The 16,361-nt window shown below is 47.2% G+C and overlaps 1 protein-coding gene across 1 annotated transcript; it reads left to right on the top strand.

Moving 5' to 3' along the window:
* Positions 1–380: 380 nt before the first annotated feature.
* mars2 (methionyl-tRNA synthetase 2, mitochondrial) lies at positions 381–8,039 on the top strand. The gene is made up of 3 exons (XM_085997516.1): positions 381–856; positions 5,660–5,994; positions 6,692–8,039. The coding sequence occupies exons 1-3, from the start codon at positions 544–546 to the stop codon at positions 7,868–7,870; spliced, it is 1,827 nt and encodes a 608-aa protein (XP_085853642.1). The 5' UTR covers positions 381–543; the 3' UTR covers positions 7,871–8,039.
* The last annotated feature ends 8,322 nt before the right edge of the window (positions 8,040–16,361 follow it).

Raw genomic sequence — 16,361 nt, 5'->3', positions numbered from 1 at the left:
GGAAGATCAAAACCAATGCATCCACTATCTCTTCAGCCACCTCTTTTAGAACCCTATGATGTAGGCTGTCAGGTCCAGGGGATTTGTCGGCTTTTAGTCCCATTAGTTTCTCTAGTACTTTTTCTCTATTATATTAATTACGTTAATTGCCTTACAGGAGGGCGGAGAGGTTTATGTAGCCATGTTTATGTTGCAGACACTCGGCTGAACACAAAAATAAAATGCCATAACATCTATTTCAGGCTGGGGTTCTTTTCATTGACGAGCCCACCAATCTAGACAAAGCAAGACAACTTTTCGGCGCGTGCGCACGGCATCGACAAAGATCCTTCTCGCTGCGCATATGCAGAAGTCCTTCACTTCAAGGAACAGGCAGTACTGCGGATGCGCAAATGCGATGCACGTTCGGATTGGCTGTTAATGGGCATGCGCCTCAGGGACGAGCGTCGGTCAGTACGCAGGCGCAGGGATCAGTCGCCGTGAAGTATGAGAGAGTCGTGGGGTCGCTAGCGCTGTTTGCCCCGCCCCCCCAATGTCCCCGGAATGAGAGGCTCTGCTTATTTGTGGGCTGTGCACCTGTCCCGTGAGCTGCCGCCTCTCGGGACTTGGTGCCTTTACTCGTCTCCTAGCAACGCGCGGGCCCCGGGCCGCCGCCTGCCCTTGGGCAGGGCTTTCGGAGGCCGCGCACCGGCTTTTACCGTCCGCGCGCTCTCAGGCTCCGGCCCTTTCCTGATCACTACCCCTATCTTCTACGTGAATGCGGCTCCTCACATCGGTCACCTGTACACGGCGGTGTTGGCGGACGCCTTGTATCGTTCCAGGATTTTACTGGGATTCGAAGCCAAGTTTTCAACAGGTACCGGGAATCGGCGGACTCGGCAGCTGCCAGTTCTCCACAAGCCTGGCAGGCTCTTTGTGGTGTGCCTTGTATCTCTAGAGAATGGAACATTTGGGAAAAGCTATGCACATGTTTTATAGAATATCTACATTGAAAAGAAATTCCACATTTTTTGTTAATGTTGCTGTATACCCTCGTGCGTAATTCATCCTGTGAAACAGAGTAGTCCAAGTTTTAGTAGTTTAATTTGTGGTGTATCAGTAGTAACATTTCACGAGACATTGAATTGCAGCTTTGTTGCAAAATACATACTTTTTTTTGTTACTGAATAATTCATAAATAAAATAAGGTTGCCCTTTCAGCTCTGGATAACTTTTTTTCAAAGCTACTCTGCTACATTCGTTGCAAGGATAACGTTATTTAGCAGCAGATGGCGTATCTGCTACAGAAGGAACTTTTGCAGTTATTTTTATTTGGAATTAATATGGTAGAGTTGATTGATGTGACATCCTGTTTAATTTCCCAGTGTGGTGTTGCTTTAAGAAGTGCATTCTTGTGACTGTGATTCAAGCATTCCTTCAAGTAATTAAAAACAGATACCTAGTAATCTCTCCACAAGATGGCACCATATGCAATAAGCTCTCTTCCTGATTGAGCATTCCTAGAAACGGAAATGTCGGAAATGTACTGCGGCCATCACACTAATATCTTTGGGCCATTAAACTTTCATTGTGCATGTGGGTGCCAGTAAAATGTATGATACCTGTGATCATGTGATTTCTGTTAGATCTGTTTTCTTCTTCATGTCGACATTGGCCAGGATTTTGCTGTAATAATAATGGTGAGGCTATCAATACAATACAATACAAATCGCTTTATTGGCATGATAAGGTACATCTTATGTTCAGGGTAAATCTGGCAGCAACTTCTGGCGTCCGCACCTGTGATAGACGTGGCACTGAAATCACTAACTGCGTGAACTTGGGGTACATACCTACTACTTCCACACTAAAAACAGCTGAAAAAGTTAGGGCTGGTGCATTTAAGAGAGAGATTTTAATGGTGTACTAATTACTGCTGAACAACCCCTCTGGCCCTGAAAAATTAATATTAGAAATATGGAGTCTTTTCCCTCAGGAAAAACTCATGTTACAGATTTTTTAAAAATTAAGATAAACAATTTTTTTTTGTCTCTTTTATCTCTCTCCCTAAATCCCAGCTGTATTTCCCAATCTTTATTTTGCTTCCTGTACATTATTTAAATGTAATTTATATTTCCTGTTTTTTACTTCCTGGTTTGGACTCTGCCTGTCTGTGGGGATACTTCAGTCTGATTGGTTGAAGAGCCTTGCTGTTTCTTGTCCTGTTCAAACGCAGCAGATCCCCTGTCGAGGGCGCTGCACTGAAACCGACACCGGATTAGTTGAAATCTCCACTGACAAGCCCGCAAAAAAGTCTGTGGGCCATTGTATGGGAGGTGAACGGCGAAAGTCGTTCCTTCGTCACTGAGAAAAATCCGGGCCATTATGTGTCTTGCTGTTGATAGCTACAGTGTGCCACTGTAAATAGAAAAATAGAGCATACCCATTGGATGTGATGTTTATCTATCCGACAACTGAACTAATTAAGTGATTAGACTTTTACAATATACTGCTCTCTTGGGAAATTTACCATTGCTGTGGCAATGTGATGTGAATATCAGAAAAATTGGATAATTTCAAAATATTTTATAGCTTGTTTCCAGATTTCCAACATCTGCAGTATTTTAAGAACATAAGACATAAGGGCAGAAGTAGGCCATACAGCTCCTTGAGCCTGCTCTGCTATTCAATAAGATCATGGCTGATCATCGACCTCAACTCCACTTTCCCACCCGATCTCCATATCCCTTGAGTCCAAACATATATCCCTCGCAGCCTTGAATATACTCAAAGATTCAGCATCCACAGCCCTCTGGGGCAGAGAGTTCCAAAGATTCCCAACCCTCTTGAGTGAAGAAATTTCTCCTCATCTCAGTCTTAAATGGCCTATCCCTTATCCTGAGACTATGCCCCCTAGTTTTAGACACTCCAGCCAGGGGAAACAGCCTCTCAGCATCTACCCTGTCAATCCCCTTCAGAATCGTGTATATTTCAATGAGATCACCTCTCATTCTTCTAAACTCCAGAGAATATAGGCCCATTCTACACAATCTCTCATCATAGAACAGCCCTCTCAAACCAGGAATCAATCTGGTGAACCTTCATTGCACTGCCTCCAAGGCAAGTATATCCCTCCTTCGATAAGGAGACCAAAACTGTGCACAGCACTGCAGGTATGGTCTCACCAAGGCCCTGTACAATTGTAGCAAGACTTCCTTATTCTTCTACTCCAACCCCCTTGCAACAAAGGCCAACATGCCATTTGCCTTCCTTATTGCTTGCTGTACCTGTATGCTAGCTTTCTGTGTTTCTTGCACGAGGACACCCAACTCTCTCTCAGCACCAACATTTGAAAGTTTCTCACCATTTTAAAAAATATTCTGTTTTTCTATTCTTATCAAGTGAATAACCTCACACTTCCCTACATTATACTCCATCTGCCACCTTACTGCCCACTCACTTAGTCTATCTATATCCCTTTGCAGACTCTCTCTTCTCCTCACAGCTTACTGTCCCACCTAGCTTTGTATCGTCAGCAAACTTGGATACATTACACTCGGTCCCTTATCTAGGTCATTAATATAGACTGTAAATAGCTGAGGCCCCAACACTGATCTTTGTGGCACCCCACTAGTTACAGCCTGCCAACCTGAAAAAGATCTGTTTATCCCTACTCTATTTTCTGTCCATTAACCAATCCTCTATCCATGCTACTATATTACCCCTAACCCCATGAGCCCTAATCTTGTGTAATCTTTTATGTGGCACCTTATGGAATGAGGTTATCCACTTTGGTGGCAAAAACAGGAAGGCAGATTATTACCTGAATGGCAATAGATTCGGAGAAGGGGCAGTGCAATGAGACCTGGGTGTCCTTGTGCACCAGTCGCTGAAGGTAAGCATGCAGGTGCAGCAGGCGGTTAAGAAGGCAAATGGTATGTTGGCCTTCGTAGCGAGAGGGTTTGAGTACAGGAATAAGGATGCCTTGTTGCAGTTGTACAGGGCCTTGGTGAGACCACATCTTGAGTATTGTGTGCAGTTTTGGTCGCCTTATCTGAGGAAGGATGTTCTTGCCATGGAAGGAGTTCAGCGAAGATTCACCAGGCTGATACCTGGGATGGCAGGAATGACGTATGAGGAGAGATTGGGTCGATTGGGCTTGTACTCGCTGGAGTTTAGAAGAATGAGAGGGGATCTCATTGAAACTTATAAAATTCTGACAGGACTGAACAGACTAGATGCAGGAAGGATGTTCCCGATGGTCGGGGAGTCCAGAACCAGGGGTCACAGTCTAAGGATAAGGGGTAGGCCATTTAGGACAGAAATGAGGAGGAATTTATTCACCCAGAGAGTGGTGAACCTGTGGAATTCTCTACCACAGAAGGCAGTGGAGGCCAATTCATTAAATATATTCAAGAAGGAGTTGGATATATTTCTTAAGGCTAAAGGGATATGGGGAGAAAGCAGGGACTGGGTACTGAATTTGGATGCTCAGCCATGATCGCATTGAATGGCGGAGCAGGCTCGAGGGGCCGAATGGCCTACTCCTGCTCCTATCTTCTATGTTCTGCCCCTTTTTATTCCTTATCTCCACCCATACTGATTCTACTTCCTGATCTTCTGAGCGAGATCCTTTCTTGCTACTGTCCTTATGTCATCCTTTATTATCAGGGCTACTCCCCCTCCTTTTCCATTCTGCCTGTCTTTTCGAAACGTCAAGTACCCTAGAAGATTTAGTTCCCAACCTTAGCCACCTTGCAACCATGTCTCTGTAATGGCTATTATATCAAACCCATTTATCTCTATTTGTGCCACTAGTTCGTCTATCTTGTTACAAATGCTTCGTGCACTCAGATAAAGAGCCTTTAATTTAAATTTTATTACCATTATTTTGCTTTTTGTTTATACAGACAAGGGTTTGGTCCATTGCAGTTTTATAGTGAAACAATAAAGCTGTTAGTGCATTGAAAGCACACTATAAAATCTGGAAATATTTGTAATGCCTGTTGCTACCGATGTCTAGTAAGGAAGCATGCTTTGCTTTGCCATACTAAGGGATAATCGTGTGATGACTAGGTGCAACAGCTTGCTTGTTTCTTTTTCATTTTGCTGGAACAGTAAAAGCATTTTACGTCTTACAACCAAGACAGCATGAAAGAGTTATCACAGTCCTGGCAACAAATGCTGAATGAAAAGTTGCCTTCAGTGGAATGCTGTAATGTTAATTGCAACTATGAGCCAGCTTTTTAAAAATAAAATTAAAACTGGGAATAACACTGGGCTTTTTAACAAGCCATTGTTGTCTTGTTAAAGTGAATGGATGTAGAAGTTCAAAATGACATTGCTCCCTTTTTTCCCTCCCTATATAGGCCTTTCCAGGCCATTCATGTGCTTGCAGCTGCCATTGACTGAAGTGTAGTATTGATAAAAGATAATGCTTCGTTTCTTTCCTTCCCTCTCCCCTGTAGGTTGCATTTTTCTTGTTTCATACCAATTCCAGAGCAACTTGGCTAAGATTAGGAGCTCTGCAATAGCATAAGGGGATGTGTGTTCAAGAGCATATTCATTCACTCTAGGGCCACTTGTTGGCCCTTCAGTTATCTGCACCATCAGTTATTGGAAATATTTATATGTTGGGTATTGTTCTCCAAGTATAACACAGCAGTATCATTTATTTCAGGTACAGATGAGCATGGCCTGAAGGTTCAACAAGCTGCAGATACTGCAGCTAAAGACCCATTGGAATTCTGTTCCAGAGTGTCTGAGGAGTTCAGGACATTGTTCCAACAGTCCCTAGTTTCATACACGGATTACATTCGAACCACAGAGGAGCGTCACAAAAATGCTGTCCAACATTTTTGGTGTGTTTTGCGTGAAAAGGGCTACCTCTACCGAGGAACGTATGAAGGATGGTATTCCACTCCAGATGAGACTTTTCTGTCTGATTCACAGGTTGTAGAAAAAAAGGAAGCACATGGGAACATTATTAAAGTATCTTTGGAAAGTGGACACAAGGTAATCCTATGCCTGACATTGGTTTAGCACTTCCCAATACAATGTACCGATCAGATCAATACTCTGTATGGTAGGAACATTATATGGGATCAGTACACTGGGGTAGATGCTAATGGAAAGGAGCAATACATTTGGTTGTTCAGTACGCTGGCTGCTATGTGTAGTATCTGGAATTTTCAGTTATGGAATGTTTAAGCTGCTTTGTGTGATTTTTTTTTTTTTTTTTTTTTTGTAGTGCTAGTTAAAGCTTGAAAGAAAATGGAACATTTTCTCTACTTTTTAAGCACTCGGCATCACCGTGATGTAATGCAACTTACACAATAAACCTGCTGCAGAGTAAACCTTCCCTCTGCACTGCCTTAACAATGTACCTTAATCCAACCTCAAAAGACCACTCTCTGCTGCATCAGTATATTATCAATACTCCACTTGCAATCCTTGTGAGCTCTTCGAGTGAAAAATCTAGTTTTGTGCCACTGTTATGTGCCTGGTGGAAGCTTGAGTGAGGTGACTGTCACTGTTGGGTTCTTGGGTCGTTCTCATTTATGCAAATATATTCTATGTTTTGTAGTCCACAATGAGTATCTTCTGGGTTTTTTTTTTAATCAAAGCAATCAATATCCATCACCTGGGGAAAACTGAGGCAGTAATTGTATTTTGAAATTTATTTATTCTAAAATTTATTTCTAACCAACAGGTAGAATGGACTAAAGAAGAAAATTACATGTTCAGGCTGTCTGAATTTAGACCAATGTTGTTAGACTGGTTGCAGGAGAATCCACAAGTAATATATCCTGAAAAGTTCCATCACATTGTTGTCCAATGGCTGCAGGAAGAAATTCCAGACTTATCAGTGTCACGACAGAGGAACCGTTTGAAGTGGGGTATCCCAGTTCCTGGAGATTCAACACAAACAATTTATGTATGGTTAGATGCCTTAGTTAATTACCTGACTGTGGCAGGTTATCCAGAGGATCATAATCATTGGTGGCCTACAGCACATCACATTGTTGGGAAGGATATTCTCAAGTTCCATGCGATATATTGGCCTGCTTTCCTGATGGCAGCTGGCATGCAGTTACCAAAGCAAATCTATGTTCATTCACATTGGACAGTCAATGGACAGAAGATGTCCAAGAGCCTTGGGAATGTTATTGATCCCATGGAACGATTTTCTGTGTACACTGCTGATGGCTTCAGATATTTTTTGCTGCGGCAAGGTGTGCCAGATACAGACTGTGACTATTACGATGATAAAGTGGTGAAAGTTCTAAATGCAGAGCTTGCAGATGCGTTGGGAGGCCTCCTTAACCGTTGCACAGGCACAAGCTTGAATCCTGACCAAATCTACTCGTCTTTTTCAAATCACTGTTTTCCTGAGAGGCAGCATGAGCACTACATGGTACCTTTAAGCAGAGCAACGACTGAAGACTACAAAATGATTCAATTAGTTAAGCAGCTACCTTTGGATGTTGAACACTGCTTTGAAAAATTTCAAATTTATAAGGCCTTAGAAGCCATCAATTTTTGCGTTCGGTTAACAAATGGCTTTTTCCAACGGCATGCTCCCTGGAAACTTGACCGAAAAAATGCTGAGGATCGCTGCTGGCTGGAAACTGTACTTCATGTCACTTTGGAGTGCCTGCGTGTTTATGGGATCCTCTTGCAGCCAGTGGCCCCAACAATTGCTAACAAATTGCTTTCACGGCTAGCTGTTGGCCCACATGAGCGAGATTGGGGACATTTGAATTTCTTGGCCAGATACAATAATAATATTTGCCTTTTTGAAGGAAGAAAATTGGGGCCTGATACTGGACTCCTGTTTAACAGATTGGAAAGGAAAGATAAAACACAGAGCAAAACTCAAGGCAATTGAAAGATGATGAAATTACAATGTACTGTTAAAATAAATTTGAGCTATTTAAGGTGCTCAGTCACATGTGAATGATGTGTCCTGAAGATATTGTAAGCATGTTGATAATGGTAGTAATTTAAGAATTGCAATGCAAAAATGTTAATAAAATATTTTTACACCTAATTATAAATGCATTTTCCCTCCTTTTTGTAGGTATATAACATCCTCAGCTTTGGTCCGAAACCTTTATCGACATGGCTTTGTGACCTATGCCATGAGGTGCATGAAATTGGCCTGGATTGACTCATCTTTACAATTTTAGGAGCTGTTTGAAATGTCAGTGTGGTACGATTCTTTTTACAATTTATGTATCTTTAATTGTAAGTCTCTACATCACTGCTGTGAATGGTCATAAGGTAGAAGTAATGTATTTTCTTAAGTTAACAATGTACAAAGTCAATTATATTTCATTAACCTGACTCTTAATTTTTAGGTAGTGTTTTAAGTGCCGCTACAAACTCCGTTCCCTAGCCACCAACTCCATCCCTCTCCCTGGCAATTGTCTGAGGCTCAATCAGACTGTTCGTGACCTTTGTGTCATATTTGACACAGATGAGCTTCTGACCACATATCCGCGCCATCACTAAGATCGCCTATTTCCACCTCCGTAACATCGCCCGACTCAGCCCCGCCTCTGCTCATCTGCTGCTGAAACCCTCATCCATGCCTTTGTTACCTTAAGACTTGACTATTCCAACACACTCCTGGCCTGCCTCCTACATTCTACCCTCCGTAACCTTGAGGTCATCCAAACCTCTGCTGCCTGTGTCCTAATTTGCACCAAGTCCTGTGCACCCATCAGTTCTGTGCTCGCTGACCTACATTGGCTCCCAGTTTAGCAACGCCTCGATTTTAAAATTCTCATCCTTGTTTTCAAATCCCTCCATGACCTCCCCTCTCGCTAACCTTCTCCAGCCCTACAACCCTCCAAGACATCTGCACTCTTCTAATTCTGGCCTCTTGAGCATCCCCGATTTTAATCAGCCCACCATTGGCGGCTGTGCCTTCAGCTGCCAAGACCCTAAGGTCTGGAATTCCCTCCCTAAACCACTCTGCCTCTCTTCCTTAAAACCTACTTCTTTGACCAAGCTTTTGGTCATCTGTCCTAATATTTCCTTATGTGGCTCAGTGTTAAATTTTGTTTGATAATGCTCCTGTGAAGTGCTTTGGGACATTTTACTGTGTTAAAGGCACTATATAAATATAAGTTAAGTTGTCACGGTAAGTTATTCTATTCATTGTTCTGTGTGTATGGACTTGGGTCAGTCCACCTCTTTTCTACAGAAAAGGTCTGTTCTAGTACTATTTTTCCTCCTGCTCTCTTCAGGCATTTACTAGAAGTTGCAAGGTACTATTCAGACTCAGCTGTTTGACCCTGTCTTTTTCCCTCCATGCTTGGTATGGCTCAGATTGGAAACTGAGTTGGGATCAAAGTTGCATCCTCCCCCTCTCCTGTGACACTTAGCCACGGTGCTGCCCTAATTTGGCCAGTTTTATCAGAAACTTACCTTGTCAAACTAAACAAAGTTTTGAGTCAAAAACAAAATCAAGCAATCATGGGATACACTACACCAAATTTTGAATATACAAGCTACACTTTTGGGTCCTAATTCTGTTGCAACTTAAATTGTGAATAAACAAATGCTGACCAATTTTGAAGTGAAAACCTTCCTCATGAGTGGAGAAGGCAGAAGTCACCTCGACTAGGAGCACTTTGCCTTTGTGCCAAGATACTGAGCTCATAGAGAGAGCAATCTACTGGGCACCCTTGAGCAGTCGATTATAACATGCAAGATGGTGGAAGATCCACTTTTAGAACTGGAGCTGGTAAGAAAATGTCATGAAAGTATAAGGCCTCCATTGTGTGATGTGCTGAATATCTTGGCCATGCCAAACTGTTTAAGTAATGTCAGTAGTTTCAGCTTTGATAGTTAAGCATTTTGCATCTAGTAAACTAAGAGAAATAAGATGACTGAGAACCGTCAGTTAGCTTTTGAAAGTCAGCACCACCAATAACTAATTTTATTTCTACCTCTATTTACTGATTTCATTCTGCCCATCATTGATATTTAGGATCAAAATTACCGTGGCAACATACTTTGTGAGCCTAGGTGGTCATTAATTTTTTTTTTGTTTGCTTATGTGATGTGGGCGTCGCTGGCAAGGCCAGCATTTATTGCCCATCTCTAATTGCCCTTGAGAAGGCGGTGGTGAGCTGCCGCCTTGAACCGCTGCAGTCCGTGGGGTGAAGGTACTCCCACAGTGCTTTTAGGTAGGGAGTTCCAGGATTTTGACCCAGCAATGATAAAGGATCAGCGATATACTTCTAAGTCAGGATGGTGTGTGACTTGGAGGTGGTGGTGTTTCCATGCGCCTGCTAACCTTGTCCTTCTAGGTGGGAGAGGTCGCGGGTTTGGGAGGTGCTGCCGAAGAAGCCTTGGTGAGTTGCTGCAGTGCATCTTGTAGATGGTACACACTGCAGCCACGGTATGCTGATGGTGGAGGGAGAGAATGTTTAAGGTGGTGGATGGGGTGCCAATCAAACGGGCTGCTTTGTCCTGGATGGTGTCGAGCTTCTTGAGTGTTGTTGGAGCTGCACTCATCCAGGCAAGTGGAGAGTATTCCATCACACTCCTTACTTGTGCTTTGTAGATGGTGGAAAGGCTTTTGGGAGCCAGGAGGTGAGACACTCGCCACAGAATACCTAGCCTCTGACCTGCTCTTGTTGCCACAGTATTTATGTGGCTAGTCCAGTTAAGTTTCTGGTCAATGGTGACCCCGCGGATGTTGATGGTGGGGGATTCGGTGATGGTAATGCTGTTGAATGTCAAGAGGAGGTGGTTAGACTCTTGCTTGTTGGCGATAGTCATTGCCTGGTGATATACCTATCAATTCAGTTCATGAAAAGCGACGAGTTAAGTTAGTAACTATAGGTTTTTATTGGCTAAATAACACAGCCCACCCTCGTGGGTGATCGGATCCAACAAGGAGGAATACCAGCCAGTCGACCACCTTTATACCTGGGCAAGCAGGCGGAGCCATGGGCGGAGTCAGCTGTGGTCAGTCCAGGTATAACAGCGTGGCAAGAGGTAACCTTGTGTCGTGATACAACAGTGTAAACAGTGATAACCATAGTGTAACGATAGTGAACGATAAAAGTGGTTTACCACATTCACCCCTTGTTTAAATTTGAGTCCGGCGGGGTGAAGTGTACTACCAGTTCGGGTATGTCAGTCTATCCGGAGGCCTCGTAAGCCTTTCTGATCGGCGCAGCAGCGGCGGCGGAGGTGTAGTATTCGAAGTTAAGGCTGGTGTCTGCGTGGTCGGCGAAGGCTCATGGGGTTCCGGCATGCCGTCTACCGGGGCTGGATTTGGGGGAGTGGTGGGGGGTAACGGTGGTGTCTCAGGGGTGCCCGAGGGTGCGAGGTCTCGTAAGGAGACTGTGTCCTCCCGCCCGTCTGGGTATGCCACATAGGCGTACTGGGGGTTGGCGTGCAGGAGGTCCACCCTCTCGACCAGGGGGTCCGTTTTATGGGCCCTCACGTGCTTCCGCAGCAAGACAGGCCCCGGAGAAGTCAGCCATGTTGGTAGCGAGGTTCCCGTAGTCGACTTCCTGGGGAAAACAAACATTCGTTCATGGGGGGTGGCGTTAATGGCAGTGCAAAGCAGTGACCGGATGGAATGCAGCGCTGCCGGGAGGACTTCCTGCCAGCGAGAGGTTGGGAGGTCCTTAGACTTTAAGGCTAAGAGAACGGCCTTCCAGACTGTCGCGTTCTCTCTTTCCACCTGGCCGTTCCCTCGGGGGTTATAGCTGGTGGTCCTGCTTGCAGCAATACCTCTCGCTAGTAGGAACTGGCGAAGTTCCTCGCTCATGAAGGATGAGCCCCGGTCGCTATGTATATAGTTCGGGAACCCGAACAAGGCGAAGAGGTCGTTCAGGCATTTGATGACCGTGGTACTGGTCATGTCTGGGCAGGGGAAGGCAAAGGGGAAACGGGAGTACTCGTCAATAATGTTGAGGAAGTACACATTACGGTCAGAGGACGGGAGGGGCCCCTTAAAATCGATGCTCAAGCGCTCGAAGGGGCGGGTGGCCTTGATCAGGCTTGCTCTGTCCGGCCTATAGAAATGCGGTTTGCATTCGGCACAGGTTTGGCAGTTCCTGGTCATGGTCCTGACCTCCTCCGATGGAGTAGGGCAGGTTGCGGGCCTTAATGAAGTGGTAAAGTCTGGTGACCCCGGGGTGGCAGAGGTCGTTGTGGAGGGTCTGCAGTCTTATCAATTTGCGCGTTGGCGCATGTACTTCGTGATAGAGCATCTGGGGGTTCGTTCAGTTTACCAGGCCGGTACAAGATATCGTAATCGTAGGTGGAGAGCTCAATTCTCCACCTCAAGATCTTGTCGTTCTTGATTTTGCCCCTCAGCTTGTTCTTAAACATAAAAGCGACCGAACGCTGGTCGGTGAGGAGGGTAAATCGTTTGCCTGCCAGGTAATGCCTCCAGCGTCGTACTGCCTCCACGATCGCCTGGCCCTCCTCCTCGACAGAAGAGTGTCGGATCTCAGGGCCCTGGAGGGTCCTTGAAGAAGGCCACAGGTCTCCCCGCCTGGTTAAGGGTTGCAGCTAGGGCGAAGTCGGATGCATCGCTCTCCACTTGGAAAGGGATAGACTCATCCACCGCGTGCATTGTGGCCTTAGCAATGTCTCCCTTTATGAGGGAGAAGGCTGCGCATGCTTCTGCTGTCAGGGGGAAGGAGGTGGACTTCATGAGGGGTCTGGCTTTGTCCGCATAATTGGGCACCCATTGGGCATAGTAAGCGAAGAGCCCCAGGGTTCTCTTCAGCGCCTTTGGACAGTGGGGGAGGGGAAGCTCCATGAGGGGGCGCATTCTTTCGGGGTCGGGGCCGATGACTCCGTTCTCTACTACGCAGCCGAGGATGGCAAGGCGCGAGGTGTTAAACACACATTTCTCCTTATTGTAGGTGAGGTTCAGCCGTTGGGCCGTACGGAGGAATTTCTCCAGATTAACATCATGGTCCTGCCGGTCGCGGCCGCAGATGGTGACGTTATCTAGATAAGGGAACGTGGCATGCAGCCCGTTCTGGTCAACCATCCGGTCCATCTCCCTTTGGAAGACCGAAACCCCGTTGGTGATGCCGAAGGGAACCCTAAGGAAGTGGTAGAGGTGGCCATTCGCCTCGAAGGCGGTATACTGGCGGTCCTCAGGGCGGATAGGGAGTTGGTGATAGGCCGACTTAAGGTCGATGGTAGAGAATACCCGGTACTGTGCAATCTGATTGACCATATCAGATATGCGGGGAAGGGGGTATGCGTCCAGCTGGGTGTACCGGTATATGGTTTGGCTGTAGTCGATGACCAGGCGGTGTTTATCGCCGGTCTTAACGACTACAACCTGGGCACGCCAGGGGCTGTTGCTTCCCTCGATGATGCCCTCCTTCAGGAGTCGCTGCACCTCGGAGCTAATAAAAGCTCTGTCCCCGGCGCTGTACCGCCCGCTCTTGGTAGCGACAGGTTTACAGTCGCGGGTGAGGTTAGCGAACAGGGAGGGGGGGGCGGGACTTTGAGGGTGGAGAGGCCGCAGGTGGTACGCGGTGGGCGGTTTAGGAATTGCTGGTTGTAGACCGTGAGGGGGGGGGGGGGGGAGGGGTCCACCGTATGCCAAGGTGACACTTTGGAGGTGGCATTGGAAATCCAGCCCTAGTAGGACGGCAGCGCAGAGCTGGGGCAGGACGAGAAGTTTAAAATTTTTATACTCCGTGCCCCTAACCGACAGGGTCACAACACAGTAGCCGCTGATGTCTGTTGAATGGGATCTCGACGCCATCGAGATCCGATTGCGCGTTGGCCGGACAGTGAGGGAGTAGCGGCTCACCGTGTCTGGATGGATGAAACTCTCCGTGCTTCCGCTGTCGAACAGGCAGGTCGTGGCGTGGCCGTTTACTTTGATGTCCATCATGGACTTGGACAGGTGATGCGGGCGAGCTTGGTCAAGTGTGACGGAGGCTAGTGTATGGCTGAGTGAGCTGCTGTAGTCTGCGGGTGAGGCGGTGGTCGGGTCTGGAGACAAGGTGGCGGTCGAGTGTGGTGAACAAAATGGCGGCGCCCACGACGTTGAACAAAATGGCGGAGAAGATGGCCGCCCCCACAACTCACATGAGGCACTGCCGGCGTCGGTGGCCTTGATCAAAGATGGCCGCCCCCACGACTCACACGAGGTGATGCTGGCATCTATGGCCTTGATGAAAGATGGCTGCCCCCACAACTCGCATGAGGCACTGCTGGCGTCTGTGGCTTTCCCCCTGCAGGCCTTCGCGAAGTGGCCTTTCTTGTGGCAATCGGAGCAGGTCGCGTTTCTTGCAGGGCAGCGCGCCCTTGGGTGTTTCGCCTGGCCACAGAAGAAGCAGCCGGCGGCCTGATCGCGGGGCTCCGATGTCGCAGCCGGTACCGGGGGTGGCGGTCCTGATCGGTTCCGGGACACCGACGCTGTGGTAGGCCCCAGGGGCGGCGGTGCGAGGGGTATTGCGGCCGGAGTCGGGCCCGAGTCCCAGGGTCGCGCAGCACAGTACCTGGAGTACGCCTTGAGGTCCCGATGGGCCACTTCCAAGGAGCGAACGAGGATAGCAGCTGTTTTCAGGTCGAGGTCCTTTGATTCCAGCAGTCTTTGCCGTGAGTAGTCTGACCGAAGGCCTTTCACGAAGGCATCGCGGATATTTCCATCGGTATGTTCTGCAGCTGTTACGGCTTTAAAGTCACAGTCCCTGCCGAGTATTTGTAGCGCCCGTAAGAAATCATCAACCGACTCTCCTGGCTGTTGCGAGCGGGATCTTGGGAGATGCCTGGCGTACATTGAGTTTACAGGGCTCCGGTACTGCTCTTTTAGCAAGTTGAGGGCGTCCTCGTATGTAGCAATGTCCCGGATGAATGCAAATACTTTAGGGCTCACCTGGGCGGTCAGAACTCTTAGTTTGGATACCGGAGGCACGCCGGATTCTCCCAGGTAGGCTTCGAAGCAGCTCAGCCAGTGTTCGAAGTCGAGGGCTGAATTCGCAGCCTGTGGGTTTAGATCCAGGTACGGCGGTCGGAGGGCTCGCAGCCAGGCCGGCTGCTGGGGGTGTTGTAGCTGGCCGTTTGGCTGGGGCTGTTCGTTTGGCTGGTCGTTTGGCTGCTCCGGTACAGACATTTCAAAATTTAGCCAATAAAATTGATATACCTATCAATTCAGTTCATGAAAAGCGACGAGTTAAGTTAGTAACTATAGGTTTTTATTGGCTAAATAACACAGCCCACCCTCGTGGGTGATCGGATCCAACAAGGAGGAATACCAGCCAGTCGACCACCTTTATACCTGGGCAAGCAGGCGGAGCCATGGGCGGAGTCAGCTGTGGTCAGCCCAGGTATAACAGCGTGGCAAGAGGTAACCTTGTGTATCGTTACACTATGGTTAACACTGTTGTAACGATATAAACAGTGATAACCATAGTGTAACGATAGTGAACGATAAAAGTGGTTTACCACACCTGGCACTTCTGTGGTGCGAATGCTACCTGCCACTTATCAGCCCAAGCCTGAACGTCGTCCAGGTCTTGTTGCATGCGGGCATGGACTGCTTCATTATCTAAGGAGTTGTGAATGGCGCTGAACACTGCAGTCATCAGCGAACATCCCCATTTCTGACCTTATGTTGGAGGGAAGGTCATTGATGAAGCAGCTGAAGATGGTTGGGCCGAGGACACTGCCCTGAGGAACTCTTGCAGCGATGTCCTGGGGCTGTGATGATTGACATTGAACCACCACAACCATCTTCCTTTGTGCTAGGTATGACTTCAGCCAGTGGCGCGTTTCCCCCCCGATTCCCATTGACTTCAGTTTTACTAGGGCTCCTTGATGCCACACTCGGTCAAATGCTGCCTTGATGTCAAGGGCAGTCACTCTCACCTCACCTCTGGAGTTCAGCTGCTTTGTCCATGTTCGGACCAAGGCTGCAATGAGGTCTAGAGCCGAGTGGTTTTGGCGGAACTGAAACTGGGCATCAGTGAGCAGGTTATTGGTGAGTAAGTGCTGCTTGATGGCACCTTCCATCACTTTGCTGATGATTGAGAGTAGATTGATGGGGCGGTTATTGGCTGGGTTGGATTTGTCCTGCTTTTTGTGGACAGGACATACCTGGGCAGTTCTCCACATTGTCGGATAGATGCCAGTGTTGTAGCTGTACTGGAACTGCTTGGCTAGCGGCGCGGTTAGTTCTGGAACACAAGTCTTCAGCACGATAGCCGGGATGTTGTCGGGGCCCATAGCCTTTGCTGTATCCAGTGCATTCAGTCGTTGCTTGATATCACGTGGAGTGAATCGAATTGGCTGAAGACTGGCTTCTGTGATGGTGAGGACCTCCGGAGTAGGCCGATATGGATCATCCATTTGGCACTTCTGGCTGA

Source organism: Somniosus microcephalus, chromosome 1, assembly GCF_052327205.1.
Source record: "Somniosus microcephalus isolate GS21.2 chromosome 1, FLI_Smic_1.0, whole genome shotgun sequence".
NCBI classification, from domain to species: Eukaryota; Metazoa; Chordata; class Chondrichthyes; order Squaliformes; family Somniosidae; genus Somniosus; species Somniosus microcephalus.
The sequence above is the reverse complement of the archived record's forward strand: the minus strand, read 5'-3'. Positions and strand labels throughout refer to the sequence as shown.

Bases quoted from the DNA above. Each gene is read 5' to 3' on its own strand.
- mars2 (XM_085997516.1), top strand. From the start codon at position 544: ATGAGAGGCTCTGCTTATTTGTGGGCTGTGCACCTGTCCCGTGAGCTG. The intron at 857-5,659 runs GTACCGGGAATC...CATTTATTTCAG, and splicing joins CGAAGCCAAGTTTTCAACAG to GTACAGATGAGCATGGCCTG. The intron at 5,995-6,691 runs GTAATCCTATGC...TCTAACCAACAG, and splicing joins CTTTGGAAAGTGGACACAAG to GTAGAATGGACTAAAGAAGA.